Raw genomic sequence first — 21,297 nt, forward strand, 5'->3', positions numbered from 1 at the left:
CATATGGTCAGCAGCAATGTTTTATTCTCTAGAAATATGAGAAATGGAACACTTCCAGTCACCGCAAGAGCATGTCTTTGCAATTATGGATGAGGCTAGAGAGAGGGTGACTAGGTCTAGTTTTTCTATTAATTAGGAGACGAGTCACACTCCACTTTAATTCTTTGGATACTTTCGTAATTTCCTGTTTATGTGTTTCTCCCTGCTGAATATTATATATTAGCTAGCTAGCCTCATTTCTGAGGTGCATAGAGGCTTCATCCTTTTGAATACTCTTGTAGGGTTGGTAGGTTTTTTTTTATATGGCCTCATCCTCTTCTTCTTCTTCTTTTGCTAATCCCCCTCCACAAAAGTATGATGTGTTTATAAGTTTCAGAGGTGCAGATACCCGGGACACTTTTACCAGTCATCTCCATGCTGCTTTAGTTCGCAAGAAAATTCAGACATACATGGATTGCAGACTTGAGAGGGGGGACAAAATTGGACCTTCCCTCTTGCAAGCGATCAAGGAATCAAAGCTTTCGTTGATTGTTTTCTCGAAAAACTATGCTTTTTCCACCTGGTGCTTGGATGAACTTATGCACATATTGGGATGCAAAAAAAGTTACGGACAAATTGTCATACCCATTTTTTACGACACAGATCCATCTCAGGTACGGAAACAACACGAGAGTTATAGAGATGCATTTGCTCAACTTGAAGAACGTTTCGAAGACAACATGGACAAAGTGCTCATGTGGAGAAATGCCTTGAAGGAAGCAGCCAATATGTCTGGCTTTGATAATTCAAAAAGAACACGGTAACTCTTGACCATTTCATTCATACAAGAATCGTTAAGGGGTAGTTACTAAATATTATTATTAATTCATATTTTTTGATTTAATTCATATCTGATACTATATATTATTCTTTGTTCTTCATGATCATATTTTATTCAGGGCGGAGGCTGATTTCATTGAGGAAGTTGCCGAAGATGTTCTGACCAAACTGAATCGCGCATCGTCAAGGGTTTTAGAGGACTTGGATCAATTTTATTCAAGAAAAATTGAGGAAGTTGAATCGTTATTATGCCTTGATTCACCAGATGTTCGCACTGTAGGCATTTGGGTAGGCAGTTGGGTAGGCAATTTGGGCAAGAGTTGGCTGACCACCCTTGGTGATGTTTTAATTCACCGGCTGTCTCGTCAATTTGAAGCTACTTGTTTTCTTGCAGATGTTAAGGAGGGGTCAAAAAGACATGGACTGAATCACTTGAGAAATCTACTTCTTCGTGAGATATTAAACGAAAAAGCTCTAATTATCGACACTCCATCTGTATCGCCCTTTATTCAAGAAAGGCTCAGCCGTACAAAGGTCCTCATTGTTCTTGATGATGTGACTGATTCAAGCCAGATAGAAAATCTTGCATGTAGTAGTCATCTTAAGTTTGGCCCTGGAAGTAGAATCATTATAACAACTAGAGATAAGAGTCTACTTAAGAAAACTCTTTGTCATGATAAGATTTACAAGTTTGGTCATAAGGACGGATTGATTTCATGGGCATTGAAGAGTGGTGTTTCCGCAAGAGAAGATGGCTGCATCCTTAAACGCACTCTACTCCACATAGGGGCAAGAGGGGTCAATTGACAGCTGCAAGCCTGGAATTCATAATTGGAGGCGAAGATGTTGACCCCTGAAAATTACCCATAAGCTGCTATATGAAATGCTCTAGAGGGCGCAGCACACCAACACATTACTCTTTGTCCTTTTATTTTTATTTATTTTTATATTACTTCATTTACTTAAATTTACAATGTAAATAAGGAAGTACTCCCCATTTGGATTCAAATAAAAATACTAGAAAATCAAATTCCCACCAAATCAAAATATGAAAAATCGGTTTTAGTTCAAAATACGATTTAGGCTAAAAATGATGGCTCATTAAGTCAATATATACTTCATACTAAAATCCCATGAAATCAAGTTTTCTTATTTGATGTGTAAGGAATAAAAGCCGCCAAAAATTATCTTGAGAAAATGATTATTCTGAAAAACCATTTTTCATACTTGGCCAATATTTTTACATAAACAACTTTTCATGTATGATATGAATGCATGAAGGAACCTAAGGTCAATTTAGGTGAAAAACCTTAGATGTTCAATTCACAAAGAGTTTTACAAGAATAACCTAACTCTTACGTATATATTTGCTTGAATAAGCATCCCCTTAAGACAGTACTCATAAGGGTCCAAAGTTTGAGAGTTAGAACCCCCAAAAGATGCAGATAAAACCCAAAATCAAAACCACAAAGGACATAAAAAAAGGACGTAAACGCCCTAAAATGAGCAGGATTGCGCTAATATATGCTAGTTTTTATGTCGAATAGGATGAGAAGCCTTGGGAGGTGAAGAGGATTGCGCTAATTTTTTTAGTTTATTATCACATTCTTAGAGATATTTCTGGTGTATTGCATGAGTATTTTGTATGGTTTTATCTATTAAATCTGAATTAGAGTACTATTGTTTCATTTCAATGGTTATATTTTGTATAAATGTTTTTAAACCTTTTACACGTTGACCCCCGAAATGAAAATTCTTGGATCAGCCACTGACCACAAGTCTATCTCACCAACTCCACTAATATATCCTAAACATAAAATTTTACAATTAAGTATTAACTTCAAAAGTTATATATATGAGTTTCTATCGAAAAGAGCTCAGACTAATTATTGTCTGTGAAAAAGGGCTTGAGCCTTTCATGTCAGAAACTATTTTTGTTGTATTATGTTTAAGGACTTTACGAACCCAATTTGCTTCTTATATTTGTATGGCTGGGTAGGCTTATTGGCTGGTTGATATTATCAGCATTCCTCTTAGTTGGTTAGAGTGAAAAGTGTGAAAAACCAACTCCTTTATATGTACCCTTATCAAGATAGGAGAAACAAGTCCAGTCCCAGAAGCAGGAAGTTAACAGGGAAGTTATGCTCCTGCATTTACTCAACTTGAAATACGTTTCAAGGGCAGCATGGAGGGAGTTATGAAGGTGCGCAACTGGAGAGATGCTCTGAAAAAAGCAGCCAATATGGCTGGGTTTGATAATTCTGCAACTTGTACCAATTTCTACTTGTGACCATTTAATTTGAACAAGATTCGTTAGGCAACACTTTTACTAAATATAGTTTGTCCTTATACTCATATTTTCCAGGACAGAGGCCAATTTCGTTGAGAAAGTTGTCAAAGATATTTTGACCAAATTGAATCGGAAATCGTCACCTGATTTAAAGGAACTAGTTGGACTTAAATGGAAAATTGAGCAAATAGAAAGGTTATTATGCATTGATTCGCCAAATGTTTGCACCGTTGGTATTTGGGGCATGGGTGGTATTGGCAAGACCACTCTTGTTGATGTTGTGTATCACCGACTTTTTTCTGAATTTGAAGCTTCTTGCTTCCTTGCAAATGTTAGGGAGGAGTCAGAAAAACATGGACTAAAGCACTTGTGAAATGTCCTACTTCGTGAGATATTAAATGAAAAAGATCTAACCATCGGCACTCCATCTATTAGGATCAACTTATGTTCGAGAAAGGCTCAGCAATACAAAGATCCTGATTGTTCTAGATGATGTGAGTGCTTCAACCCAATTAGAACTTCTAGTTGGTGATCATTTTCAGTTTGGCTCTGGGAGTCGAATAATTATAACGACAAGGGACAGGCGCCTACTTAAGGAAAGGTTGATGATGATAAGATATACAAGGTTGAGGGATTATCTTATGATGAAGCTCGTGAGCTATTTCATTTACATGCTTTAAAAAATAACTCGACTGAAATATGTTACACAAAGTTGGTGAAAGAATATGCAGGAGGCATGCCATTAGCTCTTAAGATTTTGGGTTCCTTATTCCTTCACTGTGACAACAATCCTGAATGGGAAGATGAATTGAATAACTTGAAAAAATTTCCCAACCAAGAAGTTGAGAACATGTTGAGACTAAGTTATGATGGATTAGAAAAAAATGCAAAGGAGATATTTCTTGATATAGCATGTTTCTATAAGGGGATGAAAATAGATTTTGCAAAAGAAATATTACATATTCGTGGTTTATTTGCGGGTGGAATTAAGGTTCTTATTGAGAAATCTCTAGTATCAATATCAAGATGGAACTGCCTAGAGATGCATGATTTGGTACAGGAAATGGGCGGGACAACAGTTTACGAACAATGTATTGAAGAGCCCGGAAGACACAGTAGATTGTTCATCGCTTAGGATGTCTATGGTATATTGAGAAATAATACAGTAAGAACCAAATACATTCACTTTCTCTAAACAATGAAAATAAAAATTTCACGAATTTTTCTATGAACTACCTGGGAAAACACTCATTTATACAATAAACAAGTCAGATACATACAAATGTAATTTTGATTAAACTTTGTTGTATATTGCCTCATATTTATATTTTGCTTTTGATTGTCAGGGGACTGAAACGGTTCAAGCCATATTCTTTAACAGCTCTAGGAGTGGACAACTACGCTTGGATCATGCAGATTTCAAAAAGATGTAAGATTACTCAATGTTGATTCTAGCTTTGGAAAGTACTGCAAATTAAAAGTTTCTCTTCCCAATTCTCTTGGCTATCTTTGCTGGGAGGAATATCCTTTGAAGTCTTTGCCATCAAAATTTTCTCCAGAAAATCTTGTTGAGCTTCGAATGTGTGGAAGCAAAGTTGAGCAACTTTGGAATAAAGACCAAGTATATATGCTTATTTTGCTTATTGTTTAAAATTTAGTGCAAAAACTTATGCTGGATAAAGTCGTTAATTAAGCCTTGTCATTTGTCTTTAATTTGTTACAGAATCTTGAGAACTTAAAAGTGATGGATCTTCGTTCCTCCACTCATCTTATTAAAGTCCCAGATCTCTCTCAAAGTCGAAAAATGGTGCATATAAATCTTTTTGGTTGTACAAGTTTGGTTCAAATACCTTCCTATTTTCAATGTCTTGACAAGCTTACTCATCTTGACCTGGGAGATTGCTTGAATCTCAAATATCTTCCACAGATGCCAGGCAACATTGAATTTTTAAATTTTTCTAAAACTGCAATAGAGGAATTGCCTTCATCAGTTTGGTCACACGAAAAAATTTCATACTTGGATATTTGATTTTGTAAAGACCTTAGGAATCTTCCAAGCAACAGTTGTAACCTGAAACTAACCTCTGGTTTTAGTCTAGAGGGCTGCTCATCTATTCGCAATTTTTCGGAACTTCCAAGAGATCTAGGAGTATTAGAGATGGTGGGGACAAAAATAGAAGTATTTCCCTCATCAGAGTATCTCTATCATCTCAATACAATTCGACTTCTTCATTGCAAAAGGCTTGTGAGTCTCCCGCCAAGCATTTTAAAGTTGAAGTCTTTTTATGAACTTGATCTTACAGGTTGCTCTGAATTTGAAGACTTCCCTGAAATATGGGAGCCTATGGGACATCTAAAGGTTCTTTTGTTAAACGGAACAGCTGTTAAAGAACTACCCTCATCAATCGAATGTCTTTTTGGTCTCACAAGAATTGGACTGAAAATTTGCAAAAGGCTTGTGAGTCTTCCGCCAAGCATTTTAAAGTTGAAGTCACTTTATGGACTTGATCTTACAGGTTGCTCTGAATTTGAAACTTCCCTGAAATCTGGGAGCCTATGGGACATCTAAAGTTTCTTTTGTTAAACGGAACAGCTGTTAAAGAACTACCCTCATCAATCAAATGTCTTTTTGCTCTCCTAAGAATTGGACTGAAAAATTGCAAAAGGCTTGTGAGTCTCCCGCCAAGCATTTGTAAGTTAAAATCTCTTAAGGAACTTGATCTCACTGGTTGCTTTGAATTTGAAGACTTACCTGAAATCTTGGAGCCTATGGGGGAGCTGGAGTTCCTAGGTTTAGAAAGAACATCGGTTAAAGGGAGACTCTCGTCGATTGGAAATCTAACTGGGCTTCAAAAATTAGATCTTCGTTTCTGCAAGACCTTGAGTTTGTCCCTGAGAGCATCTACAATTTGAACCGTCTTATTAGTCTAAGGTTTGATGGTTGCTTGAAACTTAAGAAATTACCTCCCTTCTCAGTCGGTTTGCACTCTTTGGAAGAACTAAACCTCAGTTACTGCAGTACATTAGAGATCCCTGATCATCTCCTTTGCTTAACCTCATTACGAAATTTAGATCTAAGTGGAACAATGATTAAGAGCATACCTGTAAACATCAAACAAGCTTCTTCGTTGTTGTTCCTATGCTTGATCAATTGCAAAAGCCTTCAATCTTTACCAGAGCTCCCATTAATGCTATGTTCTCTTCAAGCACATGGCTGCACCTCGCTGAACGCAGTGTCAAGCTCAAGGACTGCACTCACACATGGCTGGGATGATTATAATTTTTTTCCAGGGCTTGACCAGGAACTCATTTTTTTCTAACTGCCTAAAATTGGATCAGAATGCATGGAAGCGTGTAATGGCAGATGCACAGCCTAGAATTATACAATTCGCACTTGCATATCAAACCTGAAGAAGAAGAAAAACAAGATGAAGAACTTGAAAAAGAAATTGAAGATGCATCAGATGTAGAACTTGAAGAAGAAATCGAAGTAGCATCAGATGTAGAACTTGAAGAAAAAATTGAACTCGCATCAAATGTACGTCTCTCTCTCTCTCTCTCTCTCTCTCTCTCTCTCTCTCTCTCTCTCTCTCTCTCTCTCTCAGTTCTGTTGTTCAATTGAGCCTCTAATTAAGCCTGGTGCATCTGTTTCTCTTTTTATCTTTTTTGCTTTTTTTGTTAATTTGTTTAATAATGATGACGTCCATCTGTGTCACAGAACTATTATTCTGGAAGACCTTCAATTATCATTGTATGTCCGGGACATGAATTTCCAAATTGGTTCCACAATAAATATCTTGGGTTGATACAGATTTCTTGGGTTTCGCTCTATCTGTTGTTGTTGGATTCGAAAACTATAATGTTAAAATGAGTTTGGGGTTTGGATGTAAATCCAAATTCAAAGCAAATAATGGTAAAATCTGTGAATACAATTGTCGTATGCTTGTTCTGTATTGTCAGGAAACGAACAATGGAGAAAGCAATGACTACAATTTCAGTTCAGATCACATGTTTTTGTGGCACAGTTCCTTTGAACTTGTAGAGGGAGCAAATTTCTCCCCTGGTTTTCACAATGTCACTGAGGCCTGTTTTGACTTCAACCAAAAGTGGATGGTTTTAAGAGACCACCCATTAAGGATTTCCAAGTTCAGGTGAAGAGGGTGGGCTCCGGTTGTTGTATGCCAAAGATACCGAGAAATTTGATGTCACTTTTGGGGGACAAAAAGTAGAAGAAGCTACTAAAACTAAGAGATGCCGTGATGAGTCTGAAGCAAGTGGAAATGACACTTTTGGCTCTTATAAGGAACTACTTCTTCAGGGGATTGGAAAGAAAACAAAACTGTAGGGGCAAGATCTGATTTAAGTAGAATAAAATATGGTAGCAGATGCTCTTTGCTCGTTGGGATCTCTCTTATTGTTACGCTTTTCATATTTTGGGCTCTCACCTCCTCTCATGTTGCAAGCCTTGTGGCTGAATATGCTTTTGGTTTGCCCTGCCTAGTGTCACGGGATGAGCGAGCGGCGCGGCGCGGCGGAAGCGAAACACACATTTCGCCACTCATAGCACACCCGTGCGGCCCAGGATCCCTTCGAATCCTGGTCAGCTTCTCCCTTTCATGATACTCATGACTCTCACAACTCCGCGAGAGGTTTACTTCAAGTGTCGTCTTTCACTAGACAAACGAGTCACACTTCCGTGTGACAATACAATCACTCCGCATCCGGCAACGAACCCTCGACGCCCATACATCAAGCGTTGCATAAGACACGTCAACTGCATCGACCCCGTCGCATGTTTTCCTCATGTGTCGCTCATGTCCATGTCAAGACATAGCGATCCAACACACCATCGGTTTACCCACACTTCGCCACTCATAGCACACCCGTGCGGCACAGGATCCCTTCGAATCCTGGTCAGCCTTCTCCCTTTCATGATACTCATGACTCTCACAACTCCGCGAGAGGTTTACCTTCAAGTGTCGTCTTTCACTAGACAACGAGTCACACTTCCGTGTGACAATACAATCACTCCGCATCTGGCAACGAACCCTCGACGCCCATACATCAAGCGTTGCATAAGACACGTCAACTGCATCGACCCCGTCGCATGTTTTCCTCATGTGTCGCTCATGTCCATGTCAAGACATAGCGATCCAACACACCATCGGTTTACCCACACTTCTGTCGGTCATTCCTTTAGCGTCCACGATAGCCCACATCCTTAAGCTATACACGCAAGCTGTTATACTTGCATGTCGCCCAAGCCTTGGCGACATATGTATTCCGAATGTCCCACATAACCATCTATGTATTGCATGGGGTCGCAACCCATGCGTATCGGCATCCGAATATCTTTCTTCAATATTGGACAAGGCCGAACCCAAGCCAAGTCCATCGAGTATTGTCATATGTCTCGCTAGCCGATGGCATAGCGAATGCGATATGTTGACCTCACTCTTTCCGACGATGCGCAATACGAACGGCCCTGCGTGTTCGTACTATCCTCGGGAATTCCTTTCCCTCGGAGGCACAGATTATCCTTCAACAATCTTATGCCCGCCCTTATGACTATCTCCAATGTCATAAGGATGCTCGCTTAGTGCCACAAGGGTGTAAGCATCAGGGGTGGAGGAGAGCATGACACTATGTCACCCTCTATATAGCATTTTATGCATTTAGCCTTCTGCCAGGAGGGAACATCACCTATGCGCGAGGAGTCATAATTGGGCATAACTCCTTCATACGAACTCCGAATGGCGAACCGTCAGTTGCGTTTCCTGTGTCTCGACATCACGAACATTTCGGTATTCTTGGTTCCCTCAGGCTCCTCCCGTAACCTTTGAAAATACCCAAAATACCCTTCACAAGTGCAACTTGGCCAACACCAACCATTCTAGCTCTTAAGCTATCTTCCGTCCACACTTAGACTACCTCATAAGCGCATAGATGTCCCAAGGGAGTCATGGTAGCACTTGTCTAAATGCGACCCGTGACATTCTCCCCCACTGATAATGTTGACATCCTCGTCGACGTGCCCTACTGCACTGCCGACTTCAGAATCACGATAGCACTCACTTATGTGCGATCCGTGACATTCTCCCCCACTGATAATGGTGACGTCCTCATCGACTTGCCCATTGCATTGCTGCATAACAACACCATATAGGTTTATCCTCCTCTCTTCGCTCCAAGGACCACAAAGCATCACTGCCTTAACCCTTTCCAACTTTCTCTTTCAAAGTTGTACTCCTTTCCCTATTCTTGGGCCGAGACCTCTGTCTCTTGTCACACTCAACCTTTGAACAATCACATAGCTCGTTGGTCAAGTACTTCCACATTCTCCACATTCAAAGAGATGCACCCTGCTTGGGTGTGACTTGTAAGCCAACCGTGTATCCTCCACGGCACCTCCATTTCGTGCATCTGCACTGCCATACCTTTATGGCATTTAAGGTTCTCCCCTACTTATCTCGTCAGCACACCATCACCTCAGGGTGCCTCCACAACAAAGTTCCACAACACTTAGGCCATCACAATTCACCAAGGTTAAACATCATCCCTACTACGAGTAGAACCACCTGACTACCAACGCCCCAAACTCGGACTCGGCAGAACCACTTCTATAGCATCCACACGGGAACAAGTAAGATGTCAACACCCAAGTTACTAACTTTGTCTGCCCTCAAGTGCGAACATACTCCATGTCCTTAGCAACCATGCACACAAGTAAGATTCCGGGATCCCCCTCTTTTGGAACACTCCATCGTTCCGGATATCAATTAGCAAACTTATGTCAAACATTGTGCCTCACCCACCTGTTCTCAACAATTGTAAAAGCAACCACTTAAGTGACTCCCTCATTAAAGCCTAGCCCGTCAGCAACTTACTCCCTCAATGGAGCCTAGTTCATCAGCGACTTACTCCCTTCGAAGACTGCACCATTTCGGTCTTGAGCTTCCACAACTTTTCCCCGAACAAGGTCTTGCACCATTCATTCAACACTCATCACCAACTGAATTCAACCCAATTGTCGATGACATGCTATGGTTCGAGTATCGCCTACCTCCAGCACTCTCACCAAACTCACACTGCCATCTTCCTCAAACCTTAGCCTGGAACACGCAACATCACTTTGTCAACTATGTCCCCTCCAAGGCTCTTCAACCGGTTTTTCGCATGTGCGCTGCCATACCTCAATGGCATTCGTGGGTCTCCCCCACTTATCTCGTCAACGCCCCCTCACGTCAACGTATCTCTGAAGTGAAGCTCTACTACACTTTAGGCCTTCACACTTCACCAAGGTTTGATGTCATCCCTACTACAAGTAGAACCACCTAACATCGCCCACACTTGAACTCGGTAGAACATACCTCCGTAGCATCCACAAGGGAACAAGTAAGACATCCTCCCTCAAGTTACTTCTGTAGCATCTGTTTTGCGCATGTGCGCTGCTATACCTCAATGGCATGCGTGGGTCTCCCCCACTTATCTCGTTGACGCACCCTCACGTCAACGTACCTCCGAAGCGAAGCTCTACTACACTTTAGGCCTTCACACTTCACCAAGGTTTGATGTCATCCCTACTACAAGTAGAACCACCTAACATCGCCCAAACTTGAACTCGGTAGAACATACTTCTGTAGCATCCACAAGGGAACAAGTAAGACATCCTCCCTCAAGTTACTCTATCTTTGGCCTCTCATCAAGTGCGGACATACTGTGTCCTTAGCCACCATCTTCGCAAGAAAGACTCCGGGATCCACCTTTGGAACACTCCTGCATTCCGAATATTAGTCAGCAACCTTATGTCAAACATTTCACTTCACCCACACGTGCTCCACAATTGCAAGAGCAACCACTTGAGTGACTCCTTCATTAAAGCTTAGTCCATCAGCAACTTACTCCCTCAACGGAGCCTAGTCCGTCAGTGACTTACTTCCTTAAAAGACAGCCCCTTTTCGGCCTTCAGCCCTCACAAATCTTCCATGAACTAAGGTCTCGCACTGTCTGCTCAACACTTGTTACCAACCAAGTTTGTCACAACCTTCAATGATATGCCACGGTTCGAGTGCTAGTCAATCTTCAACACTCTCACCAAACTCGTGCTCCCATCCTCCCCACATCCTGAACTGAGCAAGCAACATCACTTCACCACAAGCCAGTACCCCTGCCTACCCGCCTTCCGGGCGCTTGGTGCACGGATTAGAAAACTAGGCAACCGAGCAGCAACATCAACCATCATCCCACATCTTAGAGTCATCCTACTTGATATCTTCTCAAAACTTCGAGGCAAACTTTTGGATACTTTCACCTTTCCATAGGATCCAGCACCAAGACGGGTTTCCATCAACCGTCACACAACCTGATTCCAACAATCATCCATAGTGACGTTGGGTTCTTCATCCAACTTCACAAGTCCACTACCCATCACAGGCAATGACCTGCTACCTGGCTATCAAAGTTTCTCCATCACCAATCTCTTCTAGGTACGAATCTCTCACACAGAAACCACCATCTGAATCGATCAGCTCTTCGACATCCTTCTCTGAATTATTAGAGCTTTCGCTCTGATACCACTTGTCACGGGATGAGCGAGCGGCGCGTCGCGGCGAAAGTGAAACACACATTTCGCCACTCATAGCACACCCGTGCGGGCCAGGATCCCTTCGAATCCTGGTCAGCCTTTTCCCTTTCATGATACTCATGACTCTCACAACTCCGCGAGAGGTTTACCTTCAAGTGTCGTCTTTCACTAGACAACGAGTCACACTTCCGTGTGACAATACAATCACTCCGCATCCGGCAATGAACCCTCGACGCCCATACATCAAGCGTTGCATAAGACACGTCAACTGCATCGACCCCGTCGCATGTTTTCCTCATGTGTCGCTCATGTCCATGTCAAGACATAGCGATCCAACACACCATCGGTTTACCCACACTTCTGTCGGTCATTCCTTTAGCGTCCACGATAGCCCACATCCTTAAGCTATACATGCAAGCTGTTATACTTGCATGTCGCCCAAGCCTTGGCGACATATGTATTCCGAATGTCCCACATAACCATCTATGTATTGCATGGGGTCGCAACCCATGCGTATCGGCATCCGAATATCTTTCTTCAATATTGGATAAGGCCGAACCCAAGCCAAGTCCATCGAGTATTGTCATATGTCTCGCTAGTCGATGGCATAGCGAATGCCATATGTTGACCTCACTCTTTCCGACGATGCGCAATACGAACGGCCCTGCGTGTTCGTACTATCCTCGGGAATTCCTTTCCCTCGGAGGCACAGATTATCCTTCAACAATCTTATGCCCGCTTTTATGACTATCTCCAATGTCATAAGGATGCTCGCTTAGTGCCACAAGGGTGTAAGCACCAGGGGTGGTGGAGAGCATGACACCATGTCACCCTCTATATAGCATTTTATGCATTTAGCCTTCTGCCAGGAGGGAACATCACCTATGCGCGAGGAGTCATAATTGGGCATAACTCCTTCATACGAACTCCGAATGGCGAACCGTCAGTTGCATTTCCTGCGTCTCGACATCACGAACATTTCGGTATTCTTGGTTCCCTCAGGCTCCTCCCGTAACCTTCGAAAATACCCAAAATACCCTTCACAAGTGCAACTTGACCAACACCAACCATTCTAGCTCTTAAGCTATCTCCCGTCCACACTTAGACTACCTCATAAACGCATAGATGTCCCAACGGAGTCACGGCAGCACTTGTCTAAATGCGACCTGTGACACTAGGGACGTCCTAGTAATGGTCCTTCTTGTTCTAATCGAGGATGCCTTTCCGATCACAATACCATTCAAGGTACGTAGTTTAAATTTATAATTGGGTTTTAAATTTTTAAGAACAAGCCGAGTGATTTTATTTATTCAATTCAATGTTGTCACACGTCTAGGGAACAAGCCAAGTGGTTAAGTTTACGCCAGATCGATGTTGAGCCACCCATGTCATGTCACTGCTGTGGTTTGTATAAAATTCTGAAAACTCAATTGATCGCTAAGACATGCAGATCAATCGGCCTGCACATCAGCACCTGATCCAGGTCTGTAAATTTATATTTGTAATTGCAAATGTTGTTCAGCCAATCTACGAAAGCAAATGTATCATAAATGTCATGTTTTTGTTTCAATTCATTTTTCCTTCCTTAAATAGTTCACGTTTTCCCTCCAAAACAATTTACAAATAGGAAAACAAAATTGAAGAATTTTTCTCTATCTATCATACCATATAAAACAAACAAGATTAGATTGAAAATTTTGAGGGACGGTCAGTGAGAGATTGTAAACATTCCTTGATAAGCTTGTTCCCTAAAGGACAACTGACTGTAGTGGTCAAAACTCACAACCATATAGTTAACCAACATTTTTCATGTGCATATTTTGTCCTAGATATCTCTAAGTTTTAATTGAATATATAACTGATTTATTTTGTAGGCTGCTTCGACAAAGTGGACCTTTTTACTGACCAACAGCCTCTGCCTAGAGATTTTGCCACTTGCTTTTGATAGGCTTCCTCACCAAGTAACCCTCAGTTTGCATTTGGAGGAGCTCGTTCACAAGGCTAAAATGGAAACAGATGAATTGAGAAGGTGGGGGGGGATGTGGCAGTCTTTCTGAAAGTTTATGGATTAGTTGTTGGCATAGCATCTCTCATTGCATCGGTAATAATTTGGGTTGCTAATTGTTTGCTTTGATGTTCCTTGACTTTTTCTATTGTGTTAGGTCTCATATGTTGTTAAAGTACTGATTCCATGACAGGCAAATGCACTTCAATACAGAAGAATGGATTTTGAAGAGTTCTGTGACGCTGCATTAAGTGTTCATCAGCTAGAGGCACTTGATTGTTGGGAACAAAATGCTCGATGTGCATATGAACTTTTCGAGAAGGATGGAAACCGGGCAATTTTCATTGAAGAACTTGCTCCAGTAAGTTGAAATTTTATTGTCACATGTTGCAGTCTTGCTATATATTAAATTAAAGACTTTGATAATCACAGGTTGATTTCTGAGCATTCAACATGTTAGTTACTAAGTGGAGTTAATTTACATCTCTAACCAATTTCTATGTTCCTTGTTACACTAGTAAATAATAAGTAATCATAATATTTGAACTAGTTACTGTGACTACTGTTCTGTATGTTCCTTGTAGCAAACTGAGACTAGTGTTATTTATGCTCTCTTCAAAATGTGTTTCAGGAACTTCGACTTGGTCCCTCAATCCCAATCCCGCTTCACGTGGTTCTCCATGACTGGATTTGGCACACTGATGGGAAGATCACTGCAGGTGCAAGCTTGGTTACCAGTTTGAATGCTGTGTTCTTGATATTTTGTGCGTAAAGGTGTAGTTAGTTTGCCTAAATAGGAAATTACTAATTCTTCCGCTCCTTATAGATGCATTGTACATGTTAGATTATCCTCGTCTGCTCCAACCTCTCTCTAGTTACTGTGAAACATGCTTGAATAATTGCCTCAGTACTGTAAAATTCCTCTGTTACTTCAATTCAATTTGATGTAGAACAGATGGCAGATTTTATCGCGGTTGAGCTAGAAAAAGGACGTAGCGGGAATTTGTAGATTTGTTGTCCGAGCTCCGATTAGGACGCAAAATACCATTTCGGAAAGGGAACGACGCCACGAGTCAAACACACAGTTCTTCTGTGATGTATGATGGATTTTGGCATTCTGAGGTCGTTTGGCCTTCCAAAACTGCATTCAAAGTTTCGTGGTTAATTATCCGAATAAATTCTGTTTTTCAGTTTCGGAGTTACGTGGTTAAGTCTCCGAATTAATTCTGTTTTTTCAGTTTTAATGTAATAACTCCCCTGGCAGTTCAAGGGTTGAGAATTGTGTATTTAGACAGGTTTGTCTGTTGTTTTTCATTATCTCAGATTTTAATACAATTAACCCAAGAGAATTCCTCTTAATTTCTGGTGGAATCTAGATTTCTTGTTACTCAAGGTTTCGCTTGAAACCTTTGTTGCTTGTGCTGCGTCACAATTGAAAACCAATTACTTTTCAAAGGGATGCAGCTACTGATGAATACATGTACTAGATCACGTCTCTTACATATGTGGATTCCATTCTAGCACCTGAGTTCATGAGAGATGTAGTGAGAAGTGTGGTCACTTAAAATATGGTGTAAACAAGCTCATTATCAGTGTTATTCCAAAGCCTCCTATTTAGTTTAACCCATAATCTTAAGGCTCATTTGGGACTGCTTCTCTAGGAAGCACTTCAGCACTTAGCACATATGCGCTTTTATTATAAATAAAAAAAAATTGAAATTTTTATAAGAAATGCTCCTGAGGAAACACATAGAAGTCCACGAGCATACTAATAACATATTAAAGAACACAAGGACTATCCATCAATATAATAACATATCAAAGAAATTCATAAATTCAAATAACACATAAGTAGTACATCCACGATCTCAACTAACACAAAGACTATCCATAACATACACAAGAAATTCATAAACTCCAATAACATATAAAAGATATTCATAATCTCAACTAAAGAAAAACACAATCTCTAGTATTCCTGAAGACTAGCTAACCAAGCTCTTCTCCTAGCATATGGCATTATAACAAATATTTTCCTCCATTCTTCAAGCACAATTTTTTCTAGCATTTTGTTAAATGTGTCATTATCAATGTCCCCAATTTCTTCAACAAGTCCGATGCATTCTTCAATATAATACATCTCATTGGAGGTGCTAGATGCTTCAAGACTCTTTTCCTTTTGAATTGTTTATAATATTTGACTCATAACTTCATTGCAAACCTCCAAATAAGATTCCATTTTATCTCATTTCTTTGGATGACGTTCAGTTGGGGTAGCAGTTACAGACTTTCTTTTTCCTTTACCATGATCAATTTCCAGGTTAACACCATCATCATCCAAGTCAACATCAATGTTAACACTGATGTTAAGGAAGTAGTTCTCTAACTCACTGTTTTTATTTGAGTTAGGAGGATGTTGATTAGAGGCATAACGCAATTGATCGATTGCAGTAGTGGTGTTAAATATCTCCCCTAAAAGCTGATAGTGCACTAAACCTTGAGTGCGATATTGCTTCGCTCTTGGGTTACTCTACAAATCATGAAAATTATTAGACTCAAACATCACAAGCAATTCACTAAACTATGTGAAGTGAAGTGAAAAAAAAAAACCACTGAAATAAAGACTTGGTATACCTTAATGTAACTGGCCTAAACATTATCTGAAGCAATGACTGTGTTAGCAATAAGATCCCACCCAAATCCAATGTGCTCAATTAGATCCGAGAACTCATCATGTGCAGTTCGCAACCTATTAAACTTAGACTTAAGTTGCTTAATAGTGCATTTTTTTCCACATTTTCCTGATAACTCCTCGCTTATTTCGGACCAAACTTTCTTTTTAAAGGTTGATGCTTGCAAGTCACCATTCTTCACATGATCATGCAATAACTGTATAAAAAAACTCTTCATGTTTGGAAGGACATTGGACTTTTTCCTCACCGTCAACATTCTTGGGGGCCATATCTGAAAGGACCCGCCCCGAATTTCTCAAAACCTGAGGCGAATCCTGTGGAAATTCCCGACATCAACCCTATGCCGGGCCTACTTACTAAAGACCGGGACTTTCTGCCGAAATTTCGGCAAAGTCTCCCCTATAAATTGGACATTTCCCAAAATTTCAACCTGCATAAAAACACATTTAATATTCCCAACGGGCAGCATACACAATATAATTTCATGCAATTCACATAAACGGCCTTCGGCCTTCCAATAGTTCTCAACAAACTACCAAGCATGCTAACAAATCAATTCATACCTTAAACAAGGCAAACGATAAATTCAAATATAAATTATGACTACTAAATTTCAACATACATCATCTAACTTTTTCAATTTCAACATACGAGGTTTTAACCTCCTAACACAATTACATCTATGTCCGCGGCTGCACCTAACAACCTTAGGCTGCCTATGTACCCTCACTGAGGGATCAAGCCACACGTAGTTCCTCCTTAAAACCTAAGTCCACACATAGGCAATACCTTATTTCATTTCTCTGTATATCACATAATCTCCCCATACGCCGGTACGACCAACGCCACGTATGGGGCATGTCAACACGCCGGATAACCTACGCCACGTGCGACCATACCATACAATCACAATATCTCCCCATACGCCGGTACAACCAACGCCACATATGGGGCCTGTCAACACGCCGGATAACCTATGCCACGTGCGACCATACCATACTATCACAATATCTCCCCATACGCTAGTACAACCAACGCCACGTATGGGGCCTGTCTCAACGCTGGATAACCTACGCCACGTGAGACCTGCACATCATATCACATATCTCCCCATACGTCGGTATAACCAACGCCACGTATGAGGTCTGTCGACACGCCGGATAACCTACGCCACACGCGACCTCAACATCATATCATAATATCTCCCCATACGCCGGTACAACCAACGCCACGTATGGGGTCTGTCTCAAAGCCGGATAACCTACGCCACGTGAGACCTGCATATCATATCACATATCTCCCCATACGCCGGTACAACCAACGCCACGTATGGGGTCTGTCGACACGCCGGATAACCTACGCCACGTGCGACCTCAACATATTATCTCGTAATCTCCCCATACGCCGATGCTACTTATGCCACGTATGGGGCCTGTCCGCACGCCGGATAACCTACGCCATGTGGGATCTAACTTTCACAGGGTGGTACGTGTAGTTTAACCAAAATTCGGGGATGTGCCTAAGGTAGTGCGTATAGCACTTCAAACTGACATTCTAGACTCTCGTTTATACCTTTACAAACACATATATATATATATAATAATTTCTAATCCTACATAATCGACCAGATTCATCTAACACTCAAGACCTGTCTCTACGGTCACTTAAATCCTCCTGGGAAGGTGAGACTACTCCGGAGGACTCACGGTCAACCAAGGGTCAAACTACGCTAACCCTGGTCAAACGGGCCTATGGGGCCCACGACCTCCAAATTCTGATCCGAAAGTTCCTATGGGTTCTACAAGGTATAGGACACTCATCCTGCAAGTTTGGTCCAGATCGGACAGTCAGATCGCTCACGATCGCACGATCTGACGGTTAATATAAAACCTACACTTTAAATTATTTAATCGGAACATCCGGGGCTCCGATTCCCAATCTGTGAATTTCTACACGATCCTAGAAATACCTAGATTAACATATATTATATTTGAGACCATCCAAAGGTCCCAACCTATCGAATCCGGATAACGCGCAATATGCGAAAATCCGTTCGATAGTCAAACGACGTCCGAATTGAGATCCGTAAAATCCTACGCACTCATGAAAACCTAAGGATCTCATCGAGACACAGTGCTACTTCACTACCCTCGGCCATGCCCCGGCACACGAGCCGGCAGCGTTGGGTGTCCAAAGCTATTACGCATCGCCGGAAAATCTCAAAACCACGGCTCCAAACTCCTACCCTAGGTATAACACCCTATTTGGAGCCACTTTTGTTCTTGGACCTACCCCAAAAACTGACCGAAAGTGGCCGGAATCGCGATCCCAAAACTGACCGAATTTCAATTCGAGAATTGAATTGCCTACGCTAAGAATCGATCAAATCCTACCCAACAGGCAGCTAGAGCATGAAGAATGGATGAATTTCCATACCTTGATCGCCAGAAATGGCAGCCGGAGGAGGGAGATCGGGGCCGACGAAGTTCGAGCGAAAATTGGGCAAAAATTGCCTTTTTTCGGCGGTTGGAGCGGCGGCCGATGTCGGGGGAAGGTTGGGTCGTAACATCGAGGCCGAGCAGGTCCTTTTGGCATCGGTCCCGTCCGCAGCCGCGACTGGTTGCCGGAGATTCGAGGAGAGAGAGAGAGACCGACGGGGGGAGAGAGAGAGAGCACGCGGGAGGGAGCGAGAGAGAGAGAAAAAAAAAATCTCATTTTTATAAAAAATTCCATTTTAAAATAATTACGATTGTGCCACTGGGTTTCTTTGTATCGAGGATTTTATTGACAAGGCGAAGGAGACCGGCCTTAAGGGGTCTCCCAGGTCTCCATAATCATTCTCTTATGGAACATTCATGGGCTGAGCAACTGATGAACGTTCCTACTATGAAGATCTTTCTTTGAAAATTTCTTCAAGCTAAGAGGCCAATCTTGGTCTCCCTTTCTTGTCAACTAGGGTTCTGGATCAAGAAAATTGGAGGTGTTGGTGTTTGGCTGGATCTGTTATTATGCTCACAATGCATTTTTGACTCTGTACGAAGAACTATGATATGCTTTCTTTAGATCATAGGAGACTTTCTTTGACAGTACATGCGTAGTGATGGGATGTGTTTCAATGGTTTTGCGATTGGGTAATTGGTTGGATCTATTCTGATACCCATAATATGTTTTTGACTCTGTACAAATAATTAAGATGCTTTATCTAGATCATATGTGGACTTCTTTGATAGCACCTATGTAGTGATGAGATGTTGTTTCAAGGGTTTTGTGGTTAGGTTTTAGGTTTGTCTATTTCATATAAGTTGTTTGACTCTTCTGTTTAGTCAATAGAATAAGTGGTACTCTTTCCTACACCGGAGTTTTGTTTTCTCTGGAAAGGTTTTAACAAGGCCGCCGTTAACATGCTAGTTCTTACCATGTAATGTTCCTTTCAGTTTTAATGAGATACAATATTTTCTCAACAAAAAAAAAAAACATATATTTTACCACTTCCTTTAGAAGCCATGTTACTTTTTGCTTCTTTTTTTAGTGCATATAAATCTGTTTTCTTTTTCTTTGAACATAGCACCCATTGAACTATAACTCGACTAGATTGCAAATTTACCCCAAATCCTCTTGTAGTAGTAAATTACGACCTTAATTAAAGAAATCATCAAGTGCAGACTAATAACATATAGAAGAACACAAGGACTATCCATCAATATAATAACATATCTATATTTTCAGTTTCAGACAAAAACAAAAAACAAAAAAAAGATAGCCTTTCTTCTCGAAATTAGCTTAAGTGATTTGCATTTGGAAAATTGAAATGATCAAGTTCCTTGTCTTTTTAATAGGGCTTCCTTATTGGTTGTGTTTGATCATGAAAGGGGAGGAAAGGGTATTTTTGCATGTACTTAGTAGGTGCTTTCTTTGCTATGTGTTAAAGTAGATAGAGCCACTTAGAACTATTCCAGTTAACTTTGCTATGAGGGAACCGGCAGCTACCTGGAAGTTCAATGGAAGTTTATGTAGATTTTTCTCATTATTTGAGGTTTTCTTGATATTTCAATTTTTCTCTGGTTCAAGTCCATCGGTGATTGTTTTGGGGAAGAAAGGAAAACAAAAGACAATGACGAGGAAAAGGGTTATGATATATACTTTCAAGAGTCTGAATGAATAATTAATGCACTTGCGAGTAATTTAATTTTTGATTTTTGGATACTCTTTTCAGGTGTTCGAAAATCCACATCACCTAATATAAACTATTTCTTGATATTTATTTTTTAAACACCATTTCAATTTCTTTGGTCTTTTGTTTTCAATGTCAATTTCATCTTTCAGCGTGTCGAGAACACCCAATATGGACAATTTCTTGATATTATTTTTTGAACATGGACCATTTCAATTTCTTTGGGCTTTTGTTTTCAATGTCAATTTCATGTTGCAGCGTGTCGAGAACGCCATACATGGACCATTTCGTGATATTTATTTTTTGAACATGGACCATTTCAATTTCTTTGGGCTTTTGTTTTCAATGTCAATTTCATGTTGCAGCGTGTCGAGAACACCTAACATAAACCATTTCGTGATATTTATTTTTTGAACATGGACTATTTCAATTTCTTTGGACTTTTGTTTTCAATGTCAAAATCTTGGGCTTCTTTTCGTTTAAAACATGACAATCCTTGCTCTTCATTACACACTTCATAATAAAACTTTGGTCAAATCTCACTTTATCAAAGTTAGAATTTCCTTCACGAGTTCACATGGCATTCCCATTGCCATTGCCAATTACACCTCCTTTGCATATTCCAAACTATTACTTTCTCTACCTCAGATGAGACACACTGTTTACGCTTTTGTCAAACGTCAAGGTTTATCCCTGCCTTAACGTCACATTGTTAGTAACGTCGCACATAAAGAC

At 40.7% G+C, this 21,297-nt stretch overlaps 1 protein-coding gene and 1 pseudogene across 1 annotated transcript; both read left to right on the forward strand.

The window, feature by feature from the left end:
- On the forward strand, window positions 116–1,811 carry LOC18768472 (TMV resistance protein N). The gene is made up of 2 exons (XM_020570561.1): window positions 116–799; window positions 939–1,811. Exons 1-2 carry the CDS (start codon window positions 303–305, stop codon window positions 1,624–1,626), a joined length of 1,185 nt encoding a protein of 394 aa, XP_020426150.1. The 5' UTR covers window positions 116–302; the 3' UTR covers window positions 1,627–1,811.
- On the forward strand, window positions 3,005–4,542 carry LOC18768761 (annotated as a pseudogene).

The sequence above is a fragment of the Prunus persica genome, chromosome G8 (assembly GCF_000346465.2).
Source record: "Prunus persica cultivar Lovell chromosome G8, Prunus_persica_NCBIv2, whole genome shotgun sequence".
NCBI lineage: Eukaryota > Viridiplantae > Streptophyta > Magnoliopsida > Rosales > Rosaceae > Prunus > Prunus persica.

Excerpts from the sequence above, each read along its gene's own strand:
- LOC18768472 (XM_020570561.1), top strand. The coding sequence starts at position 303 with ATGGCCTCATCCTCTTCTTCTTCTTCTTTTGCTAATCCCCCTCCACAA. Across the intron at positions 800-938 it reads GATAATTCAAAAAGAACACG|GGCGGAGGCTGATTTCATTG; the intron begins GTAACTCTTGAC and ends TATTTTATTCAG.